The sequence below is a fragment of the Notothenia rossii genome (genome assembly GCF_949606895.1).
Source record: "Notothenia rossii genome assembly, chromosome: 9".
Lineage (NCBI taxonomy): Eukaryota > Metazoa > Chordata > Actinopteri > Perciformes > Nototheniidae > Notothenia > Notothenia rossii.
In genome coordinates, this window is record NC_136907.1 from 64,001,760 (window position 1) to 64,027,210 (window position 25,451).

General features: G+C 40.5%; 1 protein-coding gene across 8 annotated transcripts in view; it reads right to left on the minus strand.

Moving 5' to 3' along the window:
- Positions 1 to 25,451, minus strand: part of tnr (tenascin R (restrictin, janusin)) — a 188,452-nt gene that overhangs the window by 16,102 nt on the left and 146,899 nt on the right. For 7 of the 8 annotated variants that reach the window (XM_079652465.1, XM_079652470.1, XM_079652464.1 and 4 more), the window contains 6 exons: positions 24,088 to 24,354; positions 20,252 to 20,371; positions 19,772 to 19,915; positions 13,468 to 13,587; positions 10,791 to 10,934; positions 2,790 to 2,920 (listed from right to left, as the gene is read on the minus strand). In XM_079652465.1, the coding sequence (XP_079508591.1) occupies positions 2,790 to 2,920; positions 10,791 to 10,934; positions 13,468 to 13,587; positions 19,772 to 19,915; positions 20,252 to 20,371; positions 24,088 to 24,354 (926 nt within the window). The remainder of the gene's footprint in view (positions 1 to 2,789; positions 2,921 to 10,790; positions 10,935 to 13,467; positions 13,588 to 19,771; positions 19,916 to 20,251; positions 20,372 to 24,087; positions 24,355 to 25,451) is intronic. The other variant, XM_079652471.1, reaches the window with a different exon arrangement.

Sequence of the window (25,451 nt, forward strand, 5' to 3'; positions counted from 1 at the left end):
CAATATAGGATTTTCATGGAAAGCAAAAACACCCTGTTTTCTAAAACATACCTTTATACAGTACGCCAATTAACAATTGTTTGTGTGTGGTCGATGTTTGGTGGATTTGTATTCATCCTTGTGCGTGTTTGAATAGGGAGAACTTTATTATTCTAGGCACCAAAATAACCAATAGTGATACATGCATTTACAAACTGGTAAGTGAATGTTAATGAGATCAAAAATTAATCTCGTTGCTACTGTGTGTAATTTACAAGTCCATTATCTCCGTAAGAGAGAGCGAGATGAACAGCTGCAAGGCTCAGGAATATGAGTTTAGGTTACAGCCAAGATGAACCTCAAGTAGAGGCAACAGGAGGAGAATCTTTCAATGAGCACTTCAATCTGTGGCCACAGCGGTCGGTTTGGCTCTGAATTGAATGTGTTGTGACTCATTTCCTTTTCAAACACAATGAATGTGGCACTTGTTATTGAGGCAGCTCACTGTGGAGAACAAAGAATTGAATGAAATGTAAAAGAACATTATCAAAGGTGGCGAGGAGAGTGAGACAAAAAGAAACATGTTCATACTCCATCTAACACAATCTTACAGATTTAAACACATTTTCTTTATAAATGATCAAAGCTTTATCAAAAATGTAGTTATCTTTGGGGTTTTTCTTCTTAAAAATATGAAAGAAATACTTAAGCCGTAAACTGTTAAGGAGCTATGGGCCTACAGTGGGCCAGAGCCAACATCTATACACACCAATATGACATTAGCTGCTAACTTTTTGAGCTGTAAAAGGTGCTGCATATGAACAGCTAATGAGCTATCCAGCCTGCAAACTGATGTTAGCAATGCATCATTCTTCTTTCAGTGGCCAATTGAGCAACTGAGACAATTAAGCTGAATACATGTCTACATTTGATAGGAAGCATACAGTATCGTCAAAGGTAATGTGTGTTTTTCAAAGTAATAATAATAACAATAATACATTATATTTCTCCAGCGCTTTTCTTGAACCCAAAGACGCAAACAAAACAAAACAAAAACAAAACAAAAAAGAAAAGCAGTCAGGAGGAAGTTGGTTGAGAGGGGGTGGGGTGGGGGGGGGGGGGCTTATGGATATACAGAGTTGAAAAGGTGGGTTTTGAGGCGGGACTGGAACAGGGTGAGGGACTCAGACTCACGGAGGTCTTGGGGGAGGGAGTTCCAGAGCTTCGGGGCTGCCAAAGAGAAGGCTCTGTCCCCAAAGCTCCGGAGTTTGGCCTTGGTGATGGAAAGCAAACCGGCTGAGGTGGATCTGAGGGACCGGGGAGGTTGGTAGAGGATGAGGTCTTGGTAAAGTCTGTTGCTCTTGTTCCGTGTAAAAGGCTGCTGTCTGGTTGTAAGTCAGTATGCCTATGATAAAAAAGTGTTTTATGCAAATATGATTTATAAGAAACTACATTATTGGCTGTATGAAAACAAGAGTGTTTTGATAGCATTAAAAAGAAAGCTCCATAATGAAACCTAACTGTTAGATATGAAGTTCTACCTTTTGGTATTGATTTGTATGCTGCGTGTGTATTATGCAGATATGTATGTCGTAGGAGAACAATAATTGTGAAAAATGTTATTTCTCTTTAGCATGCAAATGTATACAGAGTCTTGTTAATGGCATATCAAAATGTTGATTTAAAAGTATTCTTGTGTAAACGCCATTACATTTCTAGGGAACATTTTTCTTTTGAAACAAACCATTGTTTCGGAAAATAGAAGAAAAGGCAGAGCGAGGGATGAATATCAAGAAAATTATATTAAGAAGAATGCTGATGGCAGTTATAATAAAAACAAATGGGATACTGTTGCATTCTTTGTACATGAGTGACACCCGATGGTCAACCACAAAGCAGTACTACACATTCAAGCTCTGTGTGTGTGTGTGTGTGTGTGTGTGTGTGTGTGTGTGTGTGTGTGTGTGTGTGTGTGTGTGTGTGTGTGTGTGCCTGACATTGGGTCTTGAAGGGGACAGTCTTTGAACATCTGGTTTCATGTGTGTGCTTGTGTGTAGGACACCTAATTGCCAATAAAAGGGAGGCTGTTCCAGAGCATCATGGGAAATGGTTCTAGTCAATTCGATAACAGGCGTGGTGCGTTCTACAAAGAGCTTACTGATGTGCTTTATTACCATGAATCGGCCACATGAAAATATTTAATCAAAATAAACAATGGCTCTACTGAGACACATTCAAGTTACATCTTCATTAGACAGCCACTTTCCCTTCATGATTCCCGTGTGTGTGTGTGTGTGTGTGTGTGTGTGTGTGTGTGTGTGTGTGTGTGTGTGTGTGTGTGTGTGTGTGTGTGTGTGTGTGTGTGTGTGTGTGTGTGTGTGTGTGTGTGTGTGTGTGAATCAATCTGTGTGTCCCCGAACGCTTGCACTCAATATCAAGGGATTACATGATTAAAAGATATAATTTGGATTTTGAAAAGTTGTGATTTACCTTTCCAGAACATTGTTCAACTCTGTAATAACAGGTTTAATAAACTGGGAACATGTTCTTCTTCGCAGAAATCCAAGAAGGTGTTGTCAATGTGTGTCTAATATCTGCAGTTTCTATTTTCAGGTGATTGGATTAGCAAAAGTAAAGCTTATCTCCCGGACACATGATTGCAAATGTTTCATGGATACCCAACAGGAATTTAGAAGAAAGAAAGCAGATAAGGAAACCTCAGATAAAACTTTAACATACATGTCAATACAGTATAACAGATATGAGATAACAGACACAGTTGAGACAGTTCTGCTGGGTGCACTACATACTTTGCGGCTGCCGTCCGTTGCCTTGTAAGTGAGCATGTAGTTGTCAATTTCTGCGAGTGGTGGTTGCCAGGAGATGAGAGCGCTGCGGTGATTCACCTCACTGGCAGTCAGATTCAGGGGCGCGTCCATGGCTGACAGAGAGAAAAAAAACATACCAATTAAGTTCCAAATAAGGAATGCTTTCAGGACATTTTCTACATCTTCTGAGTACTGTAGTTATCAAATAATGATTGAGCTGTTGACTTGTCCAACTCAACTTCTTACAAAGTATTTATATCAATTATACACATTGCAATTTCGCTTTTTATAGATGCTCAGTTGTCATTGTGGAATGAGTGAATGTCTGGGGTTGAAAAAAAAAAATGCGGAAGAAAATGGGTGGGCAACGGACCTATTTTAAACACAATAACATAGATGTATCTCTTTACTTTAAGAAAAATATGTTCTCTGTTGGGGAAATATTTTCCAAGGTCCATAACTTTGACCCAGTGTATCAGTTCATACTGTCCTGACTGAGCACACGCACCTGTTACCTTGGCTGCTGTGCTCTCAGTGTTCTCTCTCCCTGTTCCTGCCTGTTGGCGTCAGCTGATGGAGGTGTTATCACTCTATTTTGTTATGCAGCATGTTGATTATTCTCTCTGAACTAGCTAAATACATGGGTCTGGGGTAGAGTTCTTCAGAATTGACGTGGCAACTCTACCGTGAAGTCAGAACCTCTGACTCTTGGACTTGTGATGTGAATTCTCCGGCTGAAGCTCCTAAATAAACCATCAGTGTTTGACATCAAAGCTCCAGCTCTTCCCGTGTCTCCTTCATGAGTCGGTGACTCCCACTGCATTGCTACACAGAAGTTTCCCCCACATTCTCATTCCTACCATCTGAAGAGTGCCCAACAGTTTGAAAATGGAGGATTCCATTAATTGTTTGGTAGCAATGCGCTGCTACTAGCTTAAGGGCAAAACAGCACCTCTCCATGTACAAGTCCACAATCTACTTGGAGTTGAAAAGCAGGTCTATATAAAGTTAGTTTTTCTTAGCGTTTTAAACTAAATACTTGATTCTGCAAGCCGTATCAGCGGACAGCTGACTTGAGGCTGTGGATTGGCTCATATGGGGTCAACATTTCTGTAATATTGCCTCTGAAGGCCAAACCCTGTGAGCTTTAAAATGATTTGTAAACCAAATCAAAACAAAGAGTTATTGTAGAGAAGCCATGATTGGGGTTATTTGATGTTGTGAGTAAAGACCTTACAACCTGAACTACTTTGAGGTGAGATGTATAGTTGATGGCGGAAATGAGGAAGTGGCAGCAGTCAAGTTTTTAACATACTGTAGTTGTGTGAATGACATTTTCTAGGTCAGAGTGTGAGAGCATTGTTTCAATCCTGGAGATGGTTCTTATTTAAAGGAAGCTGGATCGGACAACTTCTTTTTGATCTGTGGTTCAAAGCTTTCATTTGAAAGAAATAGTACCTCCGCGTTTTGGCAGAAGACTTTTCATTAGGAATCAAAGCACCGCTGATATATGCAAACACTGATCTGCATGCATTATGCATAGCACAATTGGAAACTCTTCCGGAACATGTACCAAATGTGCTGATAATTTATGTTCTTGCTTTATTCCATTTTATTTCAAATCTTTTTTTCTTTTGCACCCCTGAATGAGGCTATCTGGCTGCACTACAGAAAACCAAAACCTTATTGGACCTTTCTCTGAGGTTGGCTCTCCTGCTGTTCTGCCTTGGCCAGATTTTTCTCTCTCTGGACAGAACCAGCAAGAGATGCAACAAAGCGTCAATGACCCCAACCTTCCCACAAACCTCTCTTTCTTTGATTAAATAAATCAGACAAAAGCTATGCCATAACTGCTGAAGGTCATCTTGAATGGATCTCTTTATTTCCATTTTCTTTGCAACTTGTACCAAAAGTGTGATGCTGCCAGAAGCAATAATACATATTATTGTTCCCTTAAACACATCTGGTAAAGAGACCATGTGAACCATGTGCAAACCAAAGCATTGGCCTGTATCTTAATATTTCTCTTGATTTCTTTATAGAATTTGTGCGTTTATTTGATACTTTGACAGTGCAGGCGTTAGATTTCCACAACCTTGAATACACATTAAACTATTGACATCTGCATACAAATCAGTTGTTTGACATGTTTTCGTGTAATTGTTGGAGACCATTTTACCAATGTTGATGATAGTGCCAATGTTGATAGAAACATAGAAATAATGTCATCCATGTTCTGTATCATTGATATGATTATAGATTTTGGACAATGCCAGTCTATGTCACAGGGGAATGATCTATGCTAGGCTTTGACTACAAAGGCAACACCTCTCAGTAACAAATATATATTCGGGCTTTGGTCTTATGATAGGTAGATTAGGAGTATAATATTACCAGACGTATCCTATAATGCATGAAAACCAAGCTCGGTAATATGGTCCTCATTAGGGATGAGAGCCATTGGAACAAAAAGGAACATTAAAAAAATAATAATCTCCCCATCAGTTATCCTAAATCCCCACAGGACTGAGAGAGAGGAGCAGACAGACACTTTTCCATGTTTAGTCACAGTGTATCCCCGCTTCAAAAGCATTCAAGCCCTTGATCGGTAAGCCCACCCAAGTTTTACCGCACATTACATCACATCCAAGTATATTCTTGGTGCCTGCACAGTTTGAACAAGGCTTGATTATAGTCTGTCTTGAGACCTTAACCACATCACAAGCAGACTCACCTCAATTTCCCCACCTTACATCACCCTATTTTAGTCAATATCTGATCTTCCGACATGGTGGCAGAAGCATTGACACGCTGTAACCTCAATTGAGAGCTTGATGGAAAATAGATGACCTTCATTTTGAAAACATCAGTTTCCAGGAGTTACATCATGGGTCTGGGGCACATTGTTAGCAAACAGCATTCTTAGCATGGGAGGCAGGGACTGAAACAAGTGAAGTGCTCCACTTTGTGTTATGTGCAATCCAATGTCCCCACGGTGAAGACAAGATAAAGATGTCTACTAACATGCCTGTCCCTTTCTGTGATTTCTTTTTCGACGTGAGACTTTTGTAAACAGTCTGAACTTGTAACTTCTTCGGAGTACTTCTCCCTAACTTTTAGCTAAACAACTAACCCCTAACTGAACTCAGACTTTACACAACTCCCCACACGCACATACAAAATCCCCAAACACACACTGTCTTCTAATTTAAATACTTGTCTGCGTGCACATTTGGAAGGATCAATGACAGCTGGGTAATTAACAGCACGTACCGCCTTGATAACCTCCTGAATTAAGTGGGGTGCTTCCTTTAGGAGACAGTGATAGGCAGATTCACTTTGTGTGGCGGGGTATTTAGAGAGAGTGACAGAAATGGAACAAAGAGTTTTTTTTAGGAGCGCCAGGCTGAGCTTGGAGATGAACACAGCACAGTGCACATTGTGCTGGAGTTCTGTCTCCTGCACCTTCTCAGCTTTCTTGACCTGGTCTGCATCACTTCTCTGCCTTTCTTCCTCCTCTTCTTTTGTCTGTTTCCTCCTATTCCCAAATCAATCTGCGGTCTTCCTCTCCTTCATTCTCTTATCACTTCTTATCTCCATTGGTGCTTGTGTTTCTCTCTCCTTCCCATCCTTTGTCCACTTCTATTCTTGCTTATCTGACAGGCTGCCATTCTAACTCGATGTGCTAGAGAGTGAACTAGAGTTTATCTTTTTGTTCTTGTCCTCCTTCGGCTTGGTGTACACTGCTGCTATGTTATGCACGCATGGGAGATAGGTGAGAGAAAGAAGAGCCAGAAGGGGGCATTCCTTAAAAAAGGATGGCCAGCAAACAGCTTTATCTTTCTGTCCATCACTTTCTCTTAATTAACTAAATAAAACAGTTTCCTTATCCTGTTCTCACTGACGCTCTCCCTCCAATTCAACCTTTCCATGGCGTGCGCCCAGGCAGGTGAGCAGGTGTCGGGTGTTACAGGCAGCTCTGAAGCTCCATTTTCAGGCGAGGCAGTTTGAACAATGGTATTGAGATGAATGGGTTTGGCTTCATCTAATGTCTCATTAACACGCTGTGTAAACAAAGGGAAAGTAAAAAAAAAAGAACACACACAGGGCAGCAGATGGGAAGGGCAGCATGGGCAGCAGTAATTTGTTGTAGAACGACAGAGGAAGTTATTCTTCTGGAGAGGGAAACACAACTCTATGCCAATTTGCAAGTGAATCATTCTGCCTGAATGATGTATAGGTAACTCCTTTGAATAAATGAAGCCCATTGAAGTGAACACAATGCTGCTTGGATGAGCCTGACAGATTGTAGTTTGATGTTACGCCTTGTTATTTTTCTGTAAGAACACTCAAGAGCCTTGATTAGTGTCATGGCCAATATTAAAGAGCCAAAAGGAGCCTGACAACCACCATCAATGAGGATTACTTCAAACTTCTGCATACACTATAGCGTTTGAGAGCACTTCCCTCCACCGAGGTTCTTCTTCAGACGAGTAGTTTGTTTAATTTATTCACCTAACAAACCAGGTTTCTTTGTCTTGTTTTATAAGTTTAAAACAAGAACAAAGACGACGCCTCAATGTCATACATTTTCTACTGCCTTTCTTCAGTTTGTCGCTTACCCCCTTTGCTTTTGTATATTCTTTTTGCATCCTCATTCTCTTATTACAGGGCAGATGATCAAGCGAAGATGTCTCCTCAAGCCATTGATTCCATCCATGGCACCCAAGGATTGTTTCATATCTTATTAGTTTAGTCAATTTCTTTTTATAAACTGCTTTTAAATATTGTGTGGGAACAGTAAGTTACTAGGCTCAACTCAATAAACCTTTTTGTATTTTAAACTGTTTGCAAATAAACATTCAAAACCTACTTTCAACTGAGAGTGATATAGTGATATTAAAACAAACAAACACAGGAATGCTGAATCCTACGTCATCCCAAACATTATTAATAAGGCCTTGCCGGTCTATTTCTGGTTGTTTTGGCTTGATCTATTCCTCCTAATATGACATTTGAAACATCTTTGTAAAATGGATACCATATCAGAGAATGTGGAATAAATGAATACCTTAATAAAATCAAAGGCAGCTCGCTCAGTACTTGGTGAACATCTCCAGCCAGAGCTCAGTGATCTGCCCGCAGCGCAGATCTCTGCTGCTTCAAATACTTGCCGAGCAATTCTCCGTGGGCTCAGACATATCTGAGGGAGGAGAGGTCCCGGCGCTGCAGGCTTATTGAGACACCCGTAGCAAAAGCCCTTATCTTCCAGCCCTATGGCTAAATAACAGCTGATGGAGAGTCAAGCTGTCTTACTCTGTGTTGATCTCCTGAGGCGTGGAGGCCAGACAACGAAACAACTCTGAGATGTGGTTAAAAGTCTTGGAAATCCACAAAGAAACTCCTCACTAAAAAACGGAATGGCTGAGAGGGTCTTGGACACATTTTGATAGGAGCCAGATGCATTGCTTGTACTCCTCTCCTCTCTTTGTGCCGTGTGGAGAGACCATCCGGACAGAAAGAGCATCACTGACCCATCGACTCTTCTCCATCACGCCTTTGCGTTTGCACATCTGCTACAGTACACACCAGATGGACCACGAATGATTGCCCTCTCAAATAACCAATATTCCAACTGTTATAAAAGAATATGTATATATACATCTCAGACACAAACTGCACACTGAAACCAGAGATTCAAGGTCGTTACAGACAAAAATGCTGCCTAAAATGTTTTTGATTAAAAAAAGAAAACACTTGAAAATGTTGTGTAATTGTTTTGCAAATCGGTCAAAAATGCTCGACACAACTACTATCTGCATGATTGCTGTTTATCATTAGCGATATCTAAGAAGATAAGAAGAACTTTGAAAATGTATACTCCACTATAAGACAAATACTTTGAAATGGCTTCTTAAGGCAAATCCTTTTACAATTATGTATGAGTCCCCTTCTTATTAAATTACTATACATGTGAATTAATTAATATTATTGTATTTTATCTTGAATGTTTCTTCAAAGCACTTTTGTGTTTTAATTTAAAAAAAATAAAATAAACTTCACTTGGCTATCTCTCATGATAGATAAACCTTTTTCAGCCACTGTCCCCGTTTGCTTCTCGAGGCCGTCCATCTGAGTAATTCTTAACACTGTGGCTCAGTAGACAGACGGAGAGCGAGAGGCAGACAGAAACAGAGCAGCAGTAGCAGAGGCAGTTGACCAACCCAATCAAGGGTCTCCTCCTCGTTCACAGCCTGTTCACAATGTGACATTTTCCAGTGGAGCGGAACAGCCCGAGGAAAACAAGCTGTGTGAGCGGAACCGAAACAGGCTTTAAGATTTCAATTAGGAAGTTTAATTAACAACACTAGAAGTTTCCTGTGAAGTTGGGGTTGTCTATAAGGCGCCCCCTGTGAGACCTATCATCATCATCTCTGCAAAGAGGAAGACTCTATTGGTGTGTGCTTGTGTGCAAGTATACTGTACACAGATGATTTGTACACTGTACCCTCACAGCTTGAATGTGCACTAGAAAGATGACATTGTTAAAATACACAGTGTTAATACCTTTAATGCCCAAGAGTAGCGCTTGATTAAGTTCAGGGATGATCCTTCAATGTTTATTTAGTCCATTAGATTTTTTAGAAAAAGACGACTAAGAGCATTGAATTCAATTATAAAATGTGAATGTTATAGTTTTTGAAGCTCCTATTCTAGGACCATAAGAAAAGTAACACACTCAACAACTAAAATCCTTTCTTTGGCTCGATCCACAGTGCTTTGTACATCACAGCAATTTCCAAATGTCCTTTACAGTATAAGAGAGAGTCTAAGAAGGAGGCAGAAATACATGTTTTTGTTCTCGGAACAAACGAGGTACATGACGTACTAGGCAGAGCATCTGTTTCCGAAATAGAATCACCTTAACCTGCCACAAATATTTGTTTATGTATGAGTTGTATTTATGGCAGTAACATGGCTGTATGTATGCATCATTTTCCTGAGCCCCATTTATGTTTTGAAGTCTCTGCAGCGCTGCTCTCGTGCGTTGTTTGTTTCTGCTGCAGTGCAGGACAGGTAGCTCTGGTACTCCTCGGGGGATATGGCCTACACTGCTGACTGAAAAGTTTTTTTACTGCAAGAACTCAGAAGTTTTCAGAGGTGCAACTCAGCTAAACTGGAACAATTCCTTCACCCCTAACTTTGCTCTTGACAGATCCGCCAATAAAGGTAAATATCGTTTGAGAGAGGGGTCACCTTGAGGTGAAGTAGGCAAAGATGAAGAGCGCAAAAGTTTAATCCCCCCCCAGTTTATGTTATGACCATGTCAAAGTACCTAGGTACTGACCCTGCAGCGAGGGTTACACAGGGATTAAGGATCAAAGAAATGCACACACTCGTTATGTACTGTAAACGTTTGATAATAATAACAGTACTCTATCTTTTCGAATAATTTCTTGTACCCTTTTATCTATGGCTGCAAAATAAAATATATATGCACTTACCACGCACTGACCTTTTCATTTATATGTAAATATAAACGCAGACGTAAAACTAAGAAAATCACTTCAGAGATGAGGGGTTTTAAGATTTAACAACCATCAAGTCCGCTTTTCTACAATAGTCCTGGTGGGCAGTAACAGGTAAAGCACAGAGACAATGACTATATTTCCTTTGAAGAGAGAGAAACACATCATCAGTATTTGACTCATCCTACCTACTTTAGAAGCAGTGTGAAGCAGCCATAGTCCTTGGTCAAGGACAATGGCAGGAGAATTCCTACTTAACATACTTTTCTTTAGCAGTGAATGAAACCCAGCACCCGGAGGAGACCCACGCAAAACACAGAACAAAGATTTTCATTCCACACAGAAAGGCTCCGGTGGGGCCTGGAGGCGCGTCCTGCTGGGATGCTTCAAAGCTAACCACAGAATCACGCACCTCCCACTGAACAGGCACCAGCTGAATAAAATGAGCACTTACGAGTTTGAAGGTTGGTGATGACGGTGCCGCTGGTGAGGGGTCCTTTGGTGGCGTACAGAGCCACAGAGTAGGTGGTGCTCGGCTTCAGATTGGACAGCTGGTGCTCCTGCTTGTTGCCTTCCACGAGGAAAGTGTCAGCTGTCACTGGAAAACATAAAAAGTTAATATGTTTTCCACACTGCTCCCGTTATTATTTATCTCTGAAAAGACTGCATTCATTTGTCACTCTTTTTGAGAAATAAGCTCCTAAGCATGTTCAAACTTAATCTCAAATTAATCCTGCACTGTTCGGCATCCTTTGGGGTGCTCTTTGAAGTTGAAGGATTTCTACACTTATTATGCTTTGAGTTGAATTTGCTTTTGGGGGCAACTCTGCGTAAATAAAGCACAATATAAATATCTATTGCTTATAACATCTGACTGAATATAGAAGAAATGCAAGACTAAGAAAACACCTTCTCATCTAATTTAATATCCCAGGAATCAGTTTAAGGTATTTTCGAGGCTAATATAAACCATCTAACCCATTTGAAGTTTGTGTACACATTTAAATACGGATACATTATCATTCGGTAACCACTTCACATCAATGAATCAACTGTGCAAAATTGCTGATTAAGAAAATAATTGTGTGACACGAGCAATAATTTAATTTGACTGGAAAATACATTTCATATAACTGCTGTGTCGTCAGCAGCTCACTGACAGGAGGTGCTTTACAACAGAATTTAAATTTGTAGTAATATTCCTCTTACGCCAGACTTTCTTTTACCCTAAATGTCACAGTGACAGTGATGTTTTTAAACATGCAAATATGTCCATGCTAGAGTATGAACCTATTTTACAGAAAGTTTGACTTATTTGACTTAGAGTTTTATGAGGTCGTGCCAATACAAATCTGTTTTGTAATGCAGGACAGTACCTGATGAAATATGAGATGTATTGACCTTGATGTGACACACTGACACTCAAGGGAATTTTCCACAACTTTATTATGGCACTGTCCTAAACCCTGGCTGGGGATGCTTTCCAACTATGTGCTCAGCATAAAGAAAGTGTCTCAGTATCTGAGATTATCTGGCTGCAGTCCAGTCAGGCAGGGTGTAACGCACAAATTGACTCAGAGAGCTGAGTTATACAGATTCTTCTGGATAACTCCAGGCTTAGACAGTCGGGTCATGTGCAAATGAGAAATATCCTCCCCATAAAATGTCATCCAGACGGCTCCTAAAAGTCAGGAGGGAAATTATAGTTATCAAGTTTTATTAAACCTTTAACAAACTATTTATTGACTCAAGGCTGTTAAAATTGAAAGATGTCATATAATTACTGATGGCTTTAGTCATGCATAAAGCAAAAAACAGAATACTGCCAGAAAATATACAAAAAGCATCATAGGAGGAAATTACATTTTAAGCATCAGTTTGCACGTACTACTTTAAAGCAGATGTGTAGTTGCCGTAAAGAAGTGGAATTCTTTGCCGGATGATTTAAAGGGCTGTAAGAACATTTTTATTTTCAAGAAAATGTATAAAGAAAGTGTAATTAGACAGTATGAAGTTGACTTTTGATTGTGTTCTGGTTTTATGTTTCAGTATTTGTAAGCAACTGTGACTGAAAGAATATTGCTTTTATTTGACTTTTTAATGGTTATTTCATTTTTTTATTGTTGTTATTCTTTTGTAAGAAGGGGCAGGTAAAATAAGATTGTCTTCTCCCTACTCCTTTCCACCATGCGCTATACAAAATAAAAAACCAGTATAAGTGTACATGTTTTGTTTTAAAATAACTGCATTGTGTGGAATAAACAAATAAATAAATAAACTGGCTAGTTTGAAAAAGAAAATGACTGAGAAAATGGGGGGATGTTTGTTTAAAAATACAATTTCCTTACAATTTGTTTTCTATTTCAGTGCTCTCGCTGTGTATGTCAAGATGTTTTATCTGTGGCAGTGTTGCCTACTGTAACTTGGCAGTCATCCACATGGTTCAGGGAGCAAATTATAAACTGACTCCGAGGGGCAAAGCAATATGGCTATCTGTTACCTATCTGGATATGGCTGTCAGACAGTGAATACACGGGCTGCATCAGAAACATATGCCCTGTAAAAACCACAATTGGTTTCAAGGCTAAGTACTTCAACCGAGCATAATGAAGTCTCTGGAGCCAAGACAAATCGATCCATATTGCCTTCAAGGATCGTACTGATCTCACTTCTTATTGGGAAAACCTTGACGGTACCTAACATATCACCGCACGTTGCACATGAATGACCAAAAATAAATCTGCTCATCATGCTCTGACCTTACAGCAGCTATCACTCTATTAAACTTAAAGCAAATCATTGAGCAAAGAGCTATTATCAATATTAATTTGGTATGTAGTTGTACAGTGCTTTTCATAACCGAGGTTAATAAGTACTTCACGACACACAAACATGACACCTACAAATGGCAGCATAAGCTAAAAGGCTGATTTGTAAAATGTGATTCACAGTTTTGAACGAAAGCAGTCAAGTGACATCAAAGAAAGTGAGGCATTAAAGAGAGAAAGGTGTTGATGATTCTGCTTTAATTAGTATAATTCTCGTGCTTTGATGGTGGTTGGTTAATCAAGCCGTCTTCTCCCCGTCTAATTAACAGCAAATGCCTCTTAATGGCAGTTCATATTACTCACCCTGGTTGTGTGTGAGGGTCAGCACGTAGTTGTCGACACTGGAAATGGGGGGATTCCACCTCAACAGAGCCCCTTGGGGAGTGATGTTGAGAGCTGTCAACTCAGCTGGCATGTCCATCGCTAGGATTACAACACAAATATAACCTCAGACAAATACAACAATAACAGTATTTTCAGTCTGGCCAGTATGACAGCAATGGATCACCTTGAAGGACCCTTAAATGACAGTCTAAATGTTGGCTACATACTTTATCAGCCAAAAACATTAACAGCTTTCTTTATCAAATTAAAGAGCAAACACATTAACATTCTTACAATTCAGAAGCTGAAACCGCAGTCAAATTCAAATAAAACTTAAATTGTCTCTTTTATCTAGCATTTGCCAGATATTTTTGAAAACTACACTGCCATAATTTTGTTCACAAACTGTGGAGCTGTGTCAGTCACACAAAGACATTGTGATTCTGTACACAATGGGTCGAGATACAATCGTAAAAACACATGGAAAGCCAATTACACCTAGACAATTCAATACAATTCAAAATGGAAAACCATTATTCGATCCACATCTTAGTTGTAATTATAGAAATTGAGAGACAGAAAAGCTTCGCATCTATTCTACACTGATTAATGCCATTTTGATCACTGTTTCCTCAATTCATAGACACATCAAAAGAGAAATTATGCAGTCAAAAGGCAGTAGAAAGTCTGAGAAACTCTCCTGAGCCTGACGTTTCCCCAACCTTTTCCTAATTTCATTCTCAGACTGCTAGAAATGGCAACATTGAGTTTGAATTTAATTATACCTTTAACCTCAGTGTTTCAACCCCATTTCTCCTAAGGCATGTTATTTCTGCGCAGGAGAGAGCATAGCAGCAGAACACACAACACCACATGTGCTCCAAAGCTCTGCCCAGATGAGGTAATTAATGTTGCCCTGCCCTCATCAGACTAAAAAAAAAAAAGGGTGCTCATTAGCACAACGAAGTGAGTTTGACTCTTCCTTATCTCTGCGATAGATGAACAAACCTGATTAAAATCATTACTTTAATTGCAAAAAAGGTTTAAGTGAATTTAATGGAGACCTGCCAAGTCAATTAGTTTGGCAATGGAGATGGAGTTGAGATGGCCAATAAAGAAATAAATAAACAGGTCATCCACCTTCAACAGCCTCTGTGATAATCCAATCATCACTCTCCATCTCCTGATTGCTCCGGTGGATCGCAGATTGAGCCAAATACATCACGCTCACACTCGAGGTGCTTAAGATTCAGAAAAGGAACAAAAGGCTGCTGTGGGGCATAATGCTGCGTTGCAGTCCCATGCTGATGGGAAGCTCTGCTCAATTAAACCTCCAGAAATACAAGAAAGCCTGAGTATTGATACAATTATCCTGTAAACCTGCTGTTTCCAAACATTACATCACTGACAGCAGAGCAAATCAAATGCCAATTACACAATAAGACAAGTACAAACTCATATGTTGTGCTTCCAAAGCTAAGTGCAGTATTTGCCTTTAAGGGGTTCAAATAGACCAAGAAGTATTTTTTCTATAGTGTTCTTCCCAGTGGATGAAATGTTAAAAACTGTAGACACAGAACATCAGGTATATACTGAAATTAATATTAACATTATGTGAGAAATTATATTGGACAAACTAGTTCAGACATACCTTTGATTTCTGTTCAATTGCTCAAAAAAAATGAGTTTTGTGTTATCGTTAAATGAAACAAGTAAAAAAAATGAAGCCACTTATACATATACTTTATTCAGTGCTTTTTCCTAAAATCGGCCTCAGACAATTTGAAAACTATTCTGTATCTAGATAATCTGACCGATTTAGTGATGTATATTACTGTGATGCTTGAAATTAGTTTTCCAAAACTCTAATCATTGCATTGATAAGTGCAATAACATTTAGTGGTGAATTCTACTGTATGCGATTATCTGATGAAAGATGGTCGCATTAGACAATTGAAGCTAAAAGTATTAAATCATAACCGATCATGTTGAGAATTTCCAGTCTCCTCTTTATCTGCTAAACATTAGATCAGGATTCTAATAATGTTAAAAAGGCACAGAGTGGTTTACTCTCTCTATCAAACTAAGTGTGGAAACATCGGTTTGCAGTGCACAGCTTATTCACAAAATAAAGACTAACAACTTCGGTCCTTGATTGTAAGGGAGAGAATAGGGCACAGGAATGTTGTATGGACGTATGAATCTTTGTCGGTGTGCTATTACGTGTGAATACATCTCAGCAAAACTTCAGGACAATGTTTTACATTGAGTATTTGTGCTTTGCTGGAAAAAAAAAACTTTAGATGTGACAGTTGACCATGAGGTCAGTCTGCTGTGTGCTGTGGCCATTATGAACCGCAGACCGCAGCAGACAGTGCAGTTAGCGAGACACATCGGACCATTTACTCCCCAGTCCATCTCTGCATCCCCTCTCATTACAATGGAAGCAGCACTGCCTCAGTGTAAAGAAAAGCAGGTTATCAGTGTGAGTGTGTGTTCTCCACAACTCTCCACTGGAAGGGTGACATTTGGCAACCATTGTACCTAATGATGTTATGCTGAAAGGAGGTTGTACCGTATAAAGCTGCGTGGAACATTTTCACTGCTCTTTGTTGATTGTGAATGTATTGTATGTTGAGAAAAAAAACATTTATGTAAAGCTCATTATCATAATGCTTTATTCAAAGAAATACTGAAATGACTTGTAAGCTAATGTATTACCTAACTGGTAGTCTTCAGCTGATTTGCTGGTACCTGCTGTGCCTTTGTATGAAGTTTCTTAACTATTGTGTTAACGACTGCAATAATAGCCCGCTGTATCACCTTTAATTTGTCATTATGAAGGTGTAGTCTTGCAGCTCTTACTGTAAGTAGACATGTCACGCTGAGACTGTGACTTGATGTGTAGCAGCGACAAAATGTGTTGCAGAAGATTTCACAACAAAGCCTAACAAGAAGAACAGCTCTCTGACGAGGAAAATAAAGGTTTTTTGAAGATGAAAACCATGCAGTGTATCTTTGGAATAGCTCTGTCATATGATAACAAATCATTTCAAATAGAAACGCACATCACTTATCTATCTCTTCTTGAAATATCACATATAAATATTGTGAATAAAGAAGAGAGGACTGTAAAGGTCTGTTTCCGAACAGTGAGACTTAAGTAGGTGTCCTGGCACTTTGCTAATGAGCGCCGTTATTAGCCTTTTGTTGTACATAAACATAGTCAATTTAGTTTCAACCCTCCCAAATTCATCTGAGATTAGCAGCACCTGCTGTGTTAGCTTAATGAAATATTGCTCCCTGCTTCTTCATCCCCCCCTGACAATAATTGATTACGGAAGAGAAGTACATGGCAATTGCAGCGTTATTCAAGTCATTACATACTTGGCCGGGCCATGCAGGCTTACTTTTCTAAGTCCCCTGTTTATGTATTGTTGTTGAACGGCGGCATTAGAAGGTCCCTGGTTGGGCATTGTGTGATGTGAGGAAATGTGTTTTACCTTTTCTAACAAGCTTGACTTTAGAGTTATGTTCTTTGCAGTCTATTACAGCCCCAACGGCTCTGCTCATTGTAAGTACACTGGGATTGTTAAAAAGGAAGCTGATGATAAAGAATTGCAGGGGAAGAGCCAGACATACAAGTGAAAATGAGAGAGAAAGGAATACTTTTCTTTTTTTCTCACTGGAGTTTTAAACCTCGCAACTCCTGGTTAATCAGGTCTCATTTGCATTCAAACTCGCCTCCTGCCCCTTTTCTCACTCCTTTGCTGGGCCCTATTTAGCTCTCTTTATTTTCCCCCGCTGACACACACACACACACACACACACACACACACACACACACACACACACACACACACACACACACACACACACACACACACACACACACACACACACACACACACACACACACACACACACACACACACACACACACACACACACACACACACACACACACACACACACACACACACACACACACACACACACACACACACACACACACACACACTGAAGATTATGCAAAAAGCAGTGGCTGATTGTTTATATTAGGTTAGTGGAAGAACAGCGTCCCATATTTACTTGCATGTTTGCACGCAAGTAAATATGGGACGTTCCCTAACTTGTGATTTAGAGCTAGCTAGTAAGGAATCTGAAAAAGCCAACAAGTCTGAAAGCAAGAGAGCTTGAGAGTTCTGATCTTTAGATTTGGAAGAAATAGGTTGGGTAGACACTCGGGTAGAAAGAAGCTAAAAGGAGAGAAAGGATGAAGCAGAGAAGAAATGCAAAGAGAACAGAATAAAGGATACTGAGAGAAAGAAGAGGGTAACAATGCAGCTGGATAGAGGTGAGGAAAAAGTAGAAAGGGATAGAAAAAGGCAGGAGATAGAGGACAGTGAGCTGGAGTTGGGAGTAGGTTACCAATTACTGGGTCACGGAGTGGACAGCTTCATCTATTGCAGCTCCTCCTGCAATGTCAGTTGTACCCTTAGATTTTGTCTGACGTCTGTATCTGTGCGTGTTGCTCTTTTTAGCACACAAGTCCCAATGCGCAGCTGTTTTTGGGAAAGAACAATTGGTCCGAGAGTCTAACTGAGAAAAGAGGGATTCTTCATACAGATCACACAGCAAACATTGTGTTCCTGTGTCGCTCCCTCTCCAAGAAGGGCGTTTATCAAAAAGTGGAGGGAGCCAGGAGAGTGGTTTTAAAGTAGAAACATTTCATAATGTCGATTAAGAGAACATGAGGACAGCACATCAGAAGCATATTAAGTATGACACCTGACTATTCCCTGTGTTTTTTATATTTCTGTTGTAAATGATTGTCTTTTATTGTGATTGTAGTAATGTGTTTTTATTACATGTACAGCACTTTGGCTCGACAAAACATTTACTCGACAGCTAAATGGGTTCATATAGCTCAAACTAAAGCATTCTAATGCAACAATCCTGCAATAAATTGTTCCTTCATTAAAGGTCCCATGTCATGCTTTTCTGGTTATTACCCGTCCCCTTGTGTGTTATGAAGGTTTTTCTACATGTAAACGGTCTGCAGAGTCACAAACCCTCAAAGTGCACCCTGTAGCGAGTAAAACTCTAACACAGAAAAGACCTGTCTGCTGCCCCAGAACGCCTCGTTGGAGATTTCTCTTTTTCTTCCTGGGTACAATGACGTGACCACACCCAAATGGTTCTCTCAGCAGCGAAACTGTGACGCGGTAGGGGGGGGGGGTGGTGCTAGTGGAGCCGATGGTGCTGAGGTGCTGCAGCCCCCTCAGCACCCCCCCCCTTCCCGCGTCCATTCGCGATGTCTTGCAGATCCCACGCAGTAAGCAGGAAATGAACCGAGCTCACACTCTCCGCTCCTCGCAGTAACGTCCCGCCAACACGGCACCCAGAGCCCACGCAGCATTCTCATCTGTTTGTCCTTACTGGTGTCATTTTCTGGTTGCTAACGCCATTGTAACACATAATCACTGATGTTCCGCTGTAACGGTGGTAGACTCATCAGAACAGAGTGGGCGAGCTGACCAATCAGAGCAAAGTGGGCTCACAGGGAAGGGGGGGGGGGGGGCAGGAGCTCCAACAAGCCGTTTAGGACAGAGAGTGAATACACATACTTTACAGAGATGCTGTATGAAAAACCAATGTGAGTTTGGAAAATTGGGACCTTTAAAAGTAATGTTTGTATTAAAAGAGGTGATGATTTACTTATCAGGCTGTAGTTTGTGATGCTGCTCTATTGCATACTGACTGATGTTTCTAGTATTTTATCCACCACATTTATATTTCACTCCCTGTCCAAACACTCAGCTTCCCCAGCCAACCTACGGCCAATACAACATTTATAATAAAAGCATGTCTCACCTGCTTCACTCCACCGCTGTGTGACTGACAGTCCCGAAGAGAACGTGGAAACCAGATATTTTTGTTTTCTGTCCCTGCACTGTGCAGATGTAGCCTGCTACTGACCTCGAACATTGTTAACTACATCTCTGACTTGTTAAGCAATTTATTAATGTATGACAACAGAAAAATTACCAGTGTGAGTGACATGGACACAGCTCCACAGATTTTTCTAGTGGCTAGATACTGATTGGTAAGGGCAACACAAAATAACCTCCACATCAAGAAAGAAGTCAAGCTGAATAAATGAGGGGAAAAATTGTCAATTAAGTCTGATCGTTTGTTTAATTCAGCTGCTGTTTGTTTTGTTGCCTGGCTGTTTGGCTCTCCTCTTAATATGCAGCCATGTTTCCTTACACACTCCTACCTGTGAAGACGGCGGTGCTGACGACTTTGCTCTCCTGACTCCCCTTGACAGCGCTGATGCTGATCTCGTATTCAGTCGCAGGGAACAGGCTGGACAAGGTGTAGTTGGTCACATCGCTGTCAATCACCACGCTGTCCACTCGACCTGCACAGACATCAGAACAGCCGCCGTCACTCTGATCTCAGATTTATCAGGTAAAGGGCAAGTTGTACATCACAGGGTAAATATTTAATCAATACAAACTGTTCATTAAAAATTCAGTTACATTCTACTGATAACATGTTATCAATTAATTACAGCTACAACAGTGTGTGTAACAGTGCTCCCTTCTACAAAATATCTTACATCAGAGAGACTCGCTGCAGCACATGCCATGTTCATTTAACTGCAACACGAAAACACAGTGCTCCAGCGTGCATATTGATATAGTGAATTCCTTGTTCTTATAATACATTGAAGTGTCGTTAAAGACTGGGTTACCTCTGGCTGATTGGTAGGACAGCTTATAATATTCAAATGGCGCCATTGGTTTGATCCAAGAGATAATCACAGAGTCTTCAGTCACATCTGACATTGTCATCTCTTTTGGTGGGTCCATGCCTAGAAGGGAGATATAAGTGTTAGCATAGGATCAAAATGGTCCACAATGGATAACATGGGAGAATGTATTCTGATCCCAGAAAAGCGCATTATGTGGTATACTAGGCAAATAAGGGAATTTACATACAAATCTAAAAGATTCAGTGCCCTTGAAACCCGAGGTACTTCATAAATCCTTGCTTTGCTCATTTCTAATCTGCTCTTCATTATATTTGCACACACAGACCTGCCCTTGGTCTGCAGAAGCCCAGCTTGTTCAAAATAAATAAATAAACACCATCAAAAGATATTCCAGAAGAAATCTATCTGGTAAAGAGCACAATGGGCGGCATTAGCATTGAGACTGAGCAGGGCTTACTCGGAGGAGATTTACCCCCCCAGCTGACAATTTGTTTTATGCGTCTCCTGAGACTATCGAGCTGCCATGGAAAAGGTTATGGACAAAACAATGTGAGAAAACAATTAAACTGAGGATAGGTCCTTAGCTGCTAGAGAAAGAAACGGAGGGATAAAGAAAGTTCAAAAGGGGGAAAAAGACAAAAACAGAAAAGGAAGAGATAAAGAGATAACGTCTATCTGTCAGTGTGGACAAGACGAGGAACGAGCAGCACATACAACAACAACCCCATCCCCTGCTGAAGAATAATGGCTATTATTCACAAGCAGAGGGGGCAGTTTATTACTCCTGGCTTTGAAGTCATTTTGAATTCAACTTGTATGACATACACTACCTTCATTTACATATGTTTTGCATATTATTCATGCATGCATATCTTACTAATTATGTTTACTTTGGTAAAAATAACAGCTGGAAAAATAAAGAGCTTCTCGAGGTTCGGAATGGGAACAGTTACAGAACAGGTCTGTCAGTGAACTCTACTGCTATTGATCTGATCCTCCTGAAAGATCACAATTCAATTTGCACTGTGTAAGGACTTACAGTATGTCTTGAATGTTGCTTGATATTGTTGTATTGTTTTAAGTGTCGGACCCCAGGAAGAGTAGCTTTTGTCAAGAGCAAAAGCTAATGGGGATCCTTAATAAACATAAACATAAGCTAATACATGAATGTGGCCCTCAGGCTTAGCAACACTGAAGCACGGTTTGAACCGATAAACAGCAAAAATATACTGAACGGGTTAGAAACTGAGGACTCCAGAACATTTGAAACGATAAAATCTAACAAAAAAAAACATTTAATCGAAAAGGAAAGCCAAAGTCTCTAATCAGTGCTCACATTGAAATGAGCAGGATCAAAGCGTTACACCCATTCTGAAGACAGGTGCAAGAAATACTGTATAGCCATCTCAAAATCCCCATCCAATTTCACCCTCAGAATGTGCTTATAATCATGTGTGGGTGAACGTAAAGAGGGAGTGCTTGTGACTGCCAAGGTATTATGTTAAACTGGCTCAGTTATCAGATGGCAGCTTGCAGGTGTCTCTGGCACTGATGCAAAGATAATATATATGTTGTTCAATGCTGACTTTTGCCTTTCCTTTAATAGTCTCATTCCTCTCTTTTGATTTCCTTTTTGTCCTGATTTTTCTTTTTCTGTTTTGCCCACTGTCTGTTTCTCAGGCAGGTCACTCCACTGACCCCCTTTTCATGTATTCTCTTTCCAAATGTGAATAGCACACTCATAATCAAAAGAAATGATTAAAGAGCTCCTTCTATCAAAAAGCCAATTAGCGCGAAATGACAAAGTAATACTGTATTACGTATTGACAAAGAGAGAAAGATATGAACCATCTTTGCAGCGTGGTTTGAGGAAAAACATTTTAATAAAAAGACACAGAGAGAAATTATAGAGAAAAACTAAAGAGATTAAATAAAGGGAAGACTGAATGGAAAATATTAATTTCAAATGTGCAGAAAACAGTACAAAGCATTGGCAGACATCTTTAATTTACAGAAACAATGCCCATGTCCGCCTCCTCTCTCATTCTTCTTCTCTCTGTCCTTTACTGTTTTTTTCAGAAATGTCTCAAATATCACCAAAAGTTACGATTGCGTATGAGTTTATAAACATGACTTAGCACTTGGCTGTTGACTCAAATATCATGTCTGTGGCAACTCTCAGCTATATGACACCGCAGGAGAATACAACTTGTATTGTTGGTACTACGTCTTGCAAAGAAATAGAAAGAAAAAATCTCCCAGGCAGATCTGTAATTATTAACAATAATTCTGCTCTGGAATGAAATGCTAAAACAGCATATTTTGCAAATACATATTTAATTTAAAATCACTTTGAATTTCCATTTTTCCATTTGTTATCCCGTTTCCTTTCCCACACTTGCAACTGTGTTCTACTAATGTTCTTCCTTGGTTACTGGTTAAAAAATACTGGAAAATACTAAAATATTATATTTTGATTATCTCTTTATCTATGAATTTGTCTTGTGAAAAAAAGGGAATTATAGCTTCTCCATTGTCTGGATTTTCTGCTTGTTTTAGTCTCAGGCTTTGGAAATGTATTTATGAAGGACAATTTTCGCTTTTTCGCTTTTTTCGGACCTTTCAAGGATCCAAAAATTGCTCAATTTGCAGATCATCAACATGTAAAAGATTGTAAGTTGAAACCCTAAACGTGGTCTAATGTTAAAGGTCCCATGTCATGCTTTCCGGTTATTACCCGTCCCCTTGTGTGTTATGTAGCTTTTTATGCATGTAAACGGTCTGCAGAGTCATAAACCCTCAAAGTACACCCTGTAGCGATGAAATCTCTAACACAGAAAAGATCTGTCTATGCTGCCCCAGAACGCCTCGTTGGGGATTTTTCTTTTTCCATTTGTTTCTTCCGGGAACTAAGTGACGTAACGACGACCCAATGGACCAATTGGTCCAAATGGACCAATCCTGCGGAGCCGTTAAGTTACGTCCACGGAACCGTTATTTCCTCACACACACACAATCAATCTTTTCTCAGGCAGCTGCAGCTCCGCTGATTTCTCAGCCTGAGACGGTGGGACGCGGCAAGGCTGTGAGTCTGAGTGTGAGCACACACACAGACTCACAGCCAGGCTGCGGGTGTGTGTGTGTGCTCGGGCTGGTTTTAGGCTGGGTTTAGCTGTGTCTCACTGTCTCGCCGACCCCACGCAGCAACTAGGAAACCACAACAGTAAGCCAGCTCACACTGTCTGCTCCTCGCAGCAGCGAGCCTCGCAACGTCCCGCCAACATGGCACCCAGACCCCACGCAGCATTCTCATCTATTTGTCATTACTGGTGTCATTTTCTGGTTGCTAACGCCATTGTAACACATAATCACTGATGTTCCGCTGTAACGGTGGTGGACTCATCAGAAAGGAATGGGCGAGCTGACCAATCAGAGCACACTGGGCTCACAGGGAGGGGGGGGCAGGAGCTCCAACAAGCCGTGTAGGACAGAGAGTGAATACACATACTATACAGAGATGCTGTATGAGAAACCAATGTGAGTTTGGAAAATTGCACAATATAAATCTATTCTGGTATACCTCAACAATGGAATTATGATCAGTAGAAATGGCAATGACATGGGACCTTTAAGTACAGAGGAACAGAACAATCTATGAATGTAAATACAAATACTCATATTATGAAGCAAGAATACCTAACCGCTGAAACTGGTCTCATACACTCCAGCCATAAGCCTTCACTCTGCTGCTCATGTTTATCGATGGTTGTGTGTTATCCTCTGATACCACTGTTGCATGAAACCAAGCAGCTCACCTGTAGTGAGTGAGGCAGTAATGGGCTCAGAGGTAACGTCCCCCTGTATTGTGATCAGACTGACGGTGTACTGAGTGGACGGCAGCAGACCCTGGACCAGCGACCTCATCTTGGAGCCATCCAGCGTCACCTTGGAGGTGTCGGTCCCATCTGCGGAGCTGTAGCTCAGGATGAAGAGGTCAGCAGGCGGAGCGGGGGAGCTCCACGCCACCAACACAGAGTCTGAAGTCACCTCTGACAAGTAGAGGTGGGTTACGGGCCTGATTCCTGGAGGGACGGGGGTTTAAAGGTCACCAGAGAGTTTTCAAGGACAGGTAAAAAAGCTTCCACTCAAGCAGGAAACGGCGATGAACAAAGAGAGGGAAACAGCTGCCGTCATTATGGAGATGACAGATAAGAAATGTGATGATTGATGGAAGCAGTCCTGGATGGTACAATAGATCATTTATTATACAGTTCAGAAAATGTGCCTTTGGTGAAATGTTGATGGGGCAGGTGAGAGTCAGACAAGACCACAGTCATGTGGAAGTGATGAGTTAATTGATCAGAAAAAAAAGAAATAATGAGTTTACCCTCAGTGAAGAGGAGGTTGTGATGGGACTACAAGAAAACTGAGAAATGATGACGATGATGATAGCAGATGCTGTTGTCAAAATGTGTGACCTGATCAAGAGATGATGACATGAATACCAACCAGTGTAGCAGATGACACAGCAACACATGCCGGACCATTTGAATTTAATTAGCCATGTGTGGATGTATAAATAGCACGGAAGACACAGCATCATTGACTTCTCTTTTTCTGACGCATCAAGAACAGTTTACTTTGTAATCAATTATTACTGGAAGCCTGTGTTGTTTACACTTGTCTGCATTTATGATCTTCTCCTGTTTTATTGATGAACAGCTGCCTTTTTATGGCACATTTCCTTCACCAACTGTCGACATGCATTACCGCTTTGTGCAGTCAGCGGGAAATGTGTATCCCGTAAAAACATGATAGCTGTGTTCTGCATGTGTGTACTTGTGTGAAAGCCATTACAAGACATGACACAAATAACACACACACATCCTAACATGGCTCTGTAGCACCGACGGTGGTGACAAACTCCACACGGCAGGACAAAGAATGCAGAAGGATTGTCAGAGTAATGTGAAGATGGTGGTTATGATGAAGATGTCGTCAATCGAGATGACTGTGAAGGCTTTTGTAGAGTTAGTAATGATTAGAAAGAAAGGCAGTGACAATGGCCGCAAGGAGGAAATGTATATATAAATGATAATATGGTGAGTCCCATTCTAGGTCTTAATGATGCTTTTGGGTATCATAGCACACATGCATTAACATCACAAATGATGTTAAT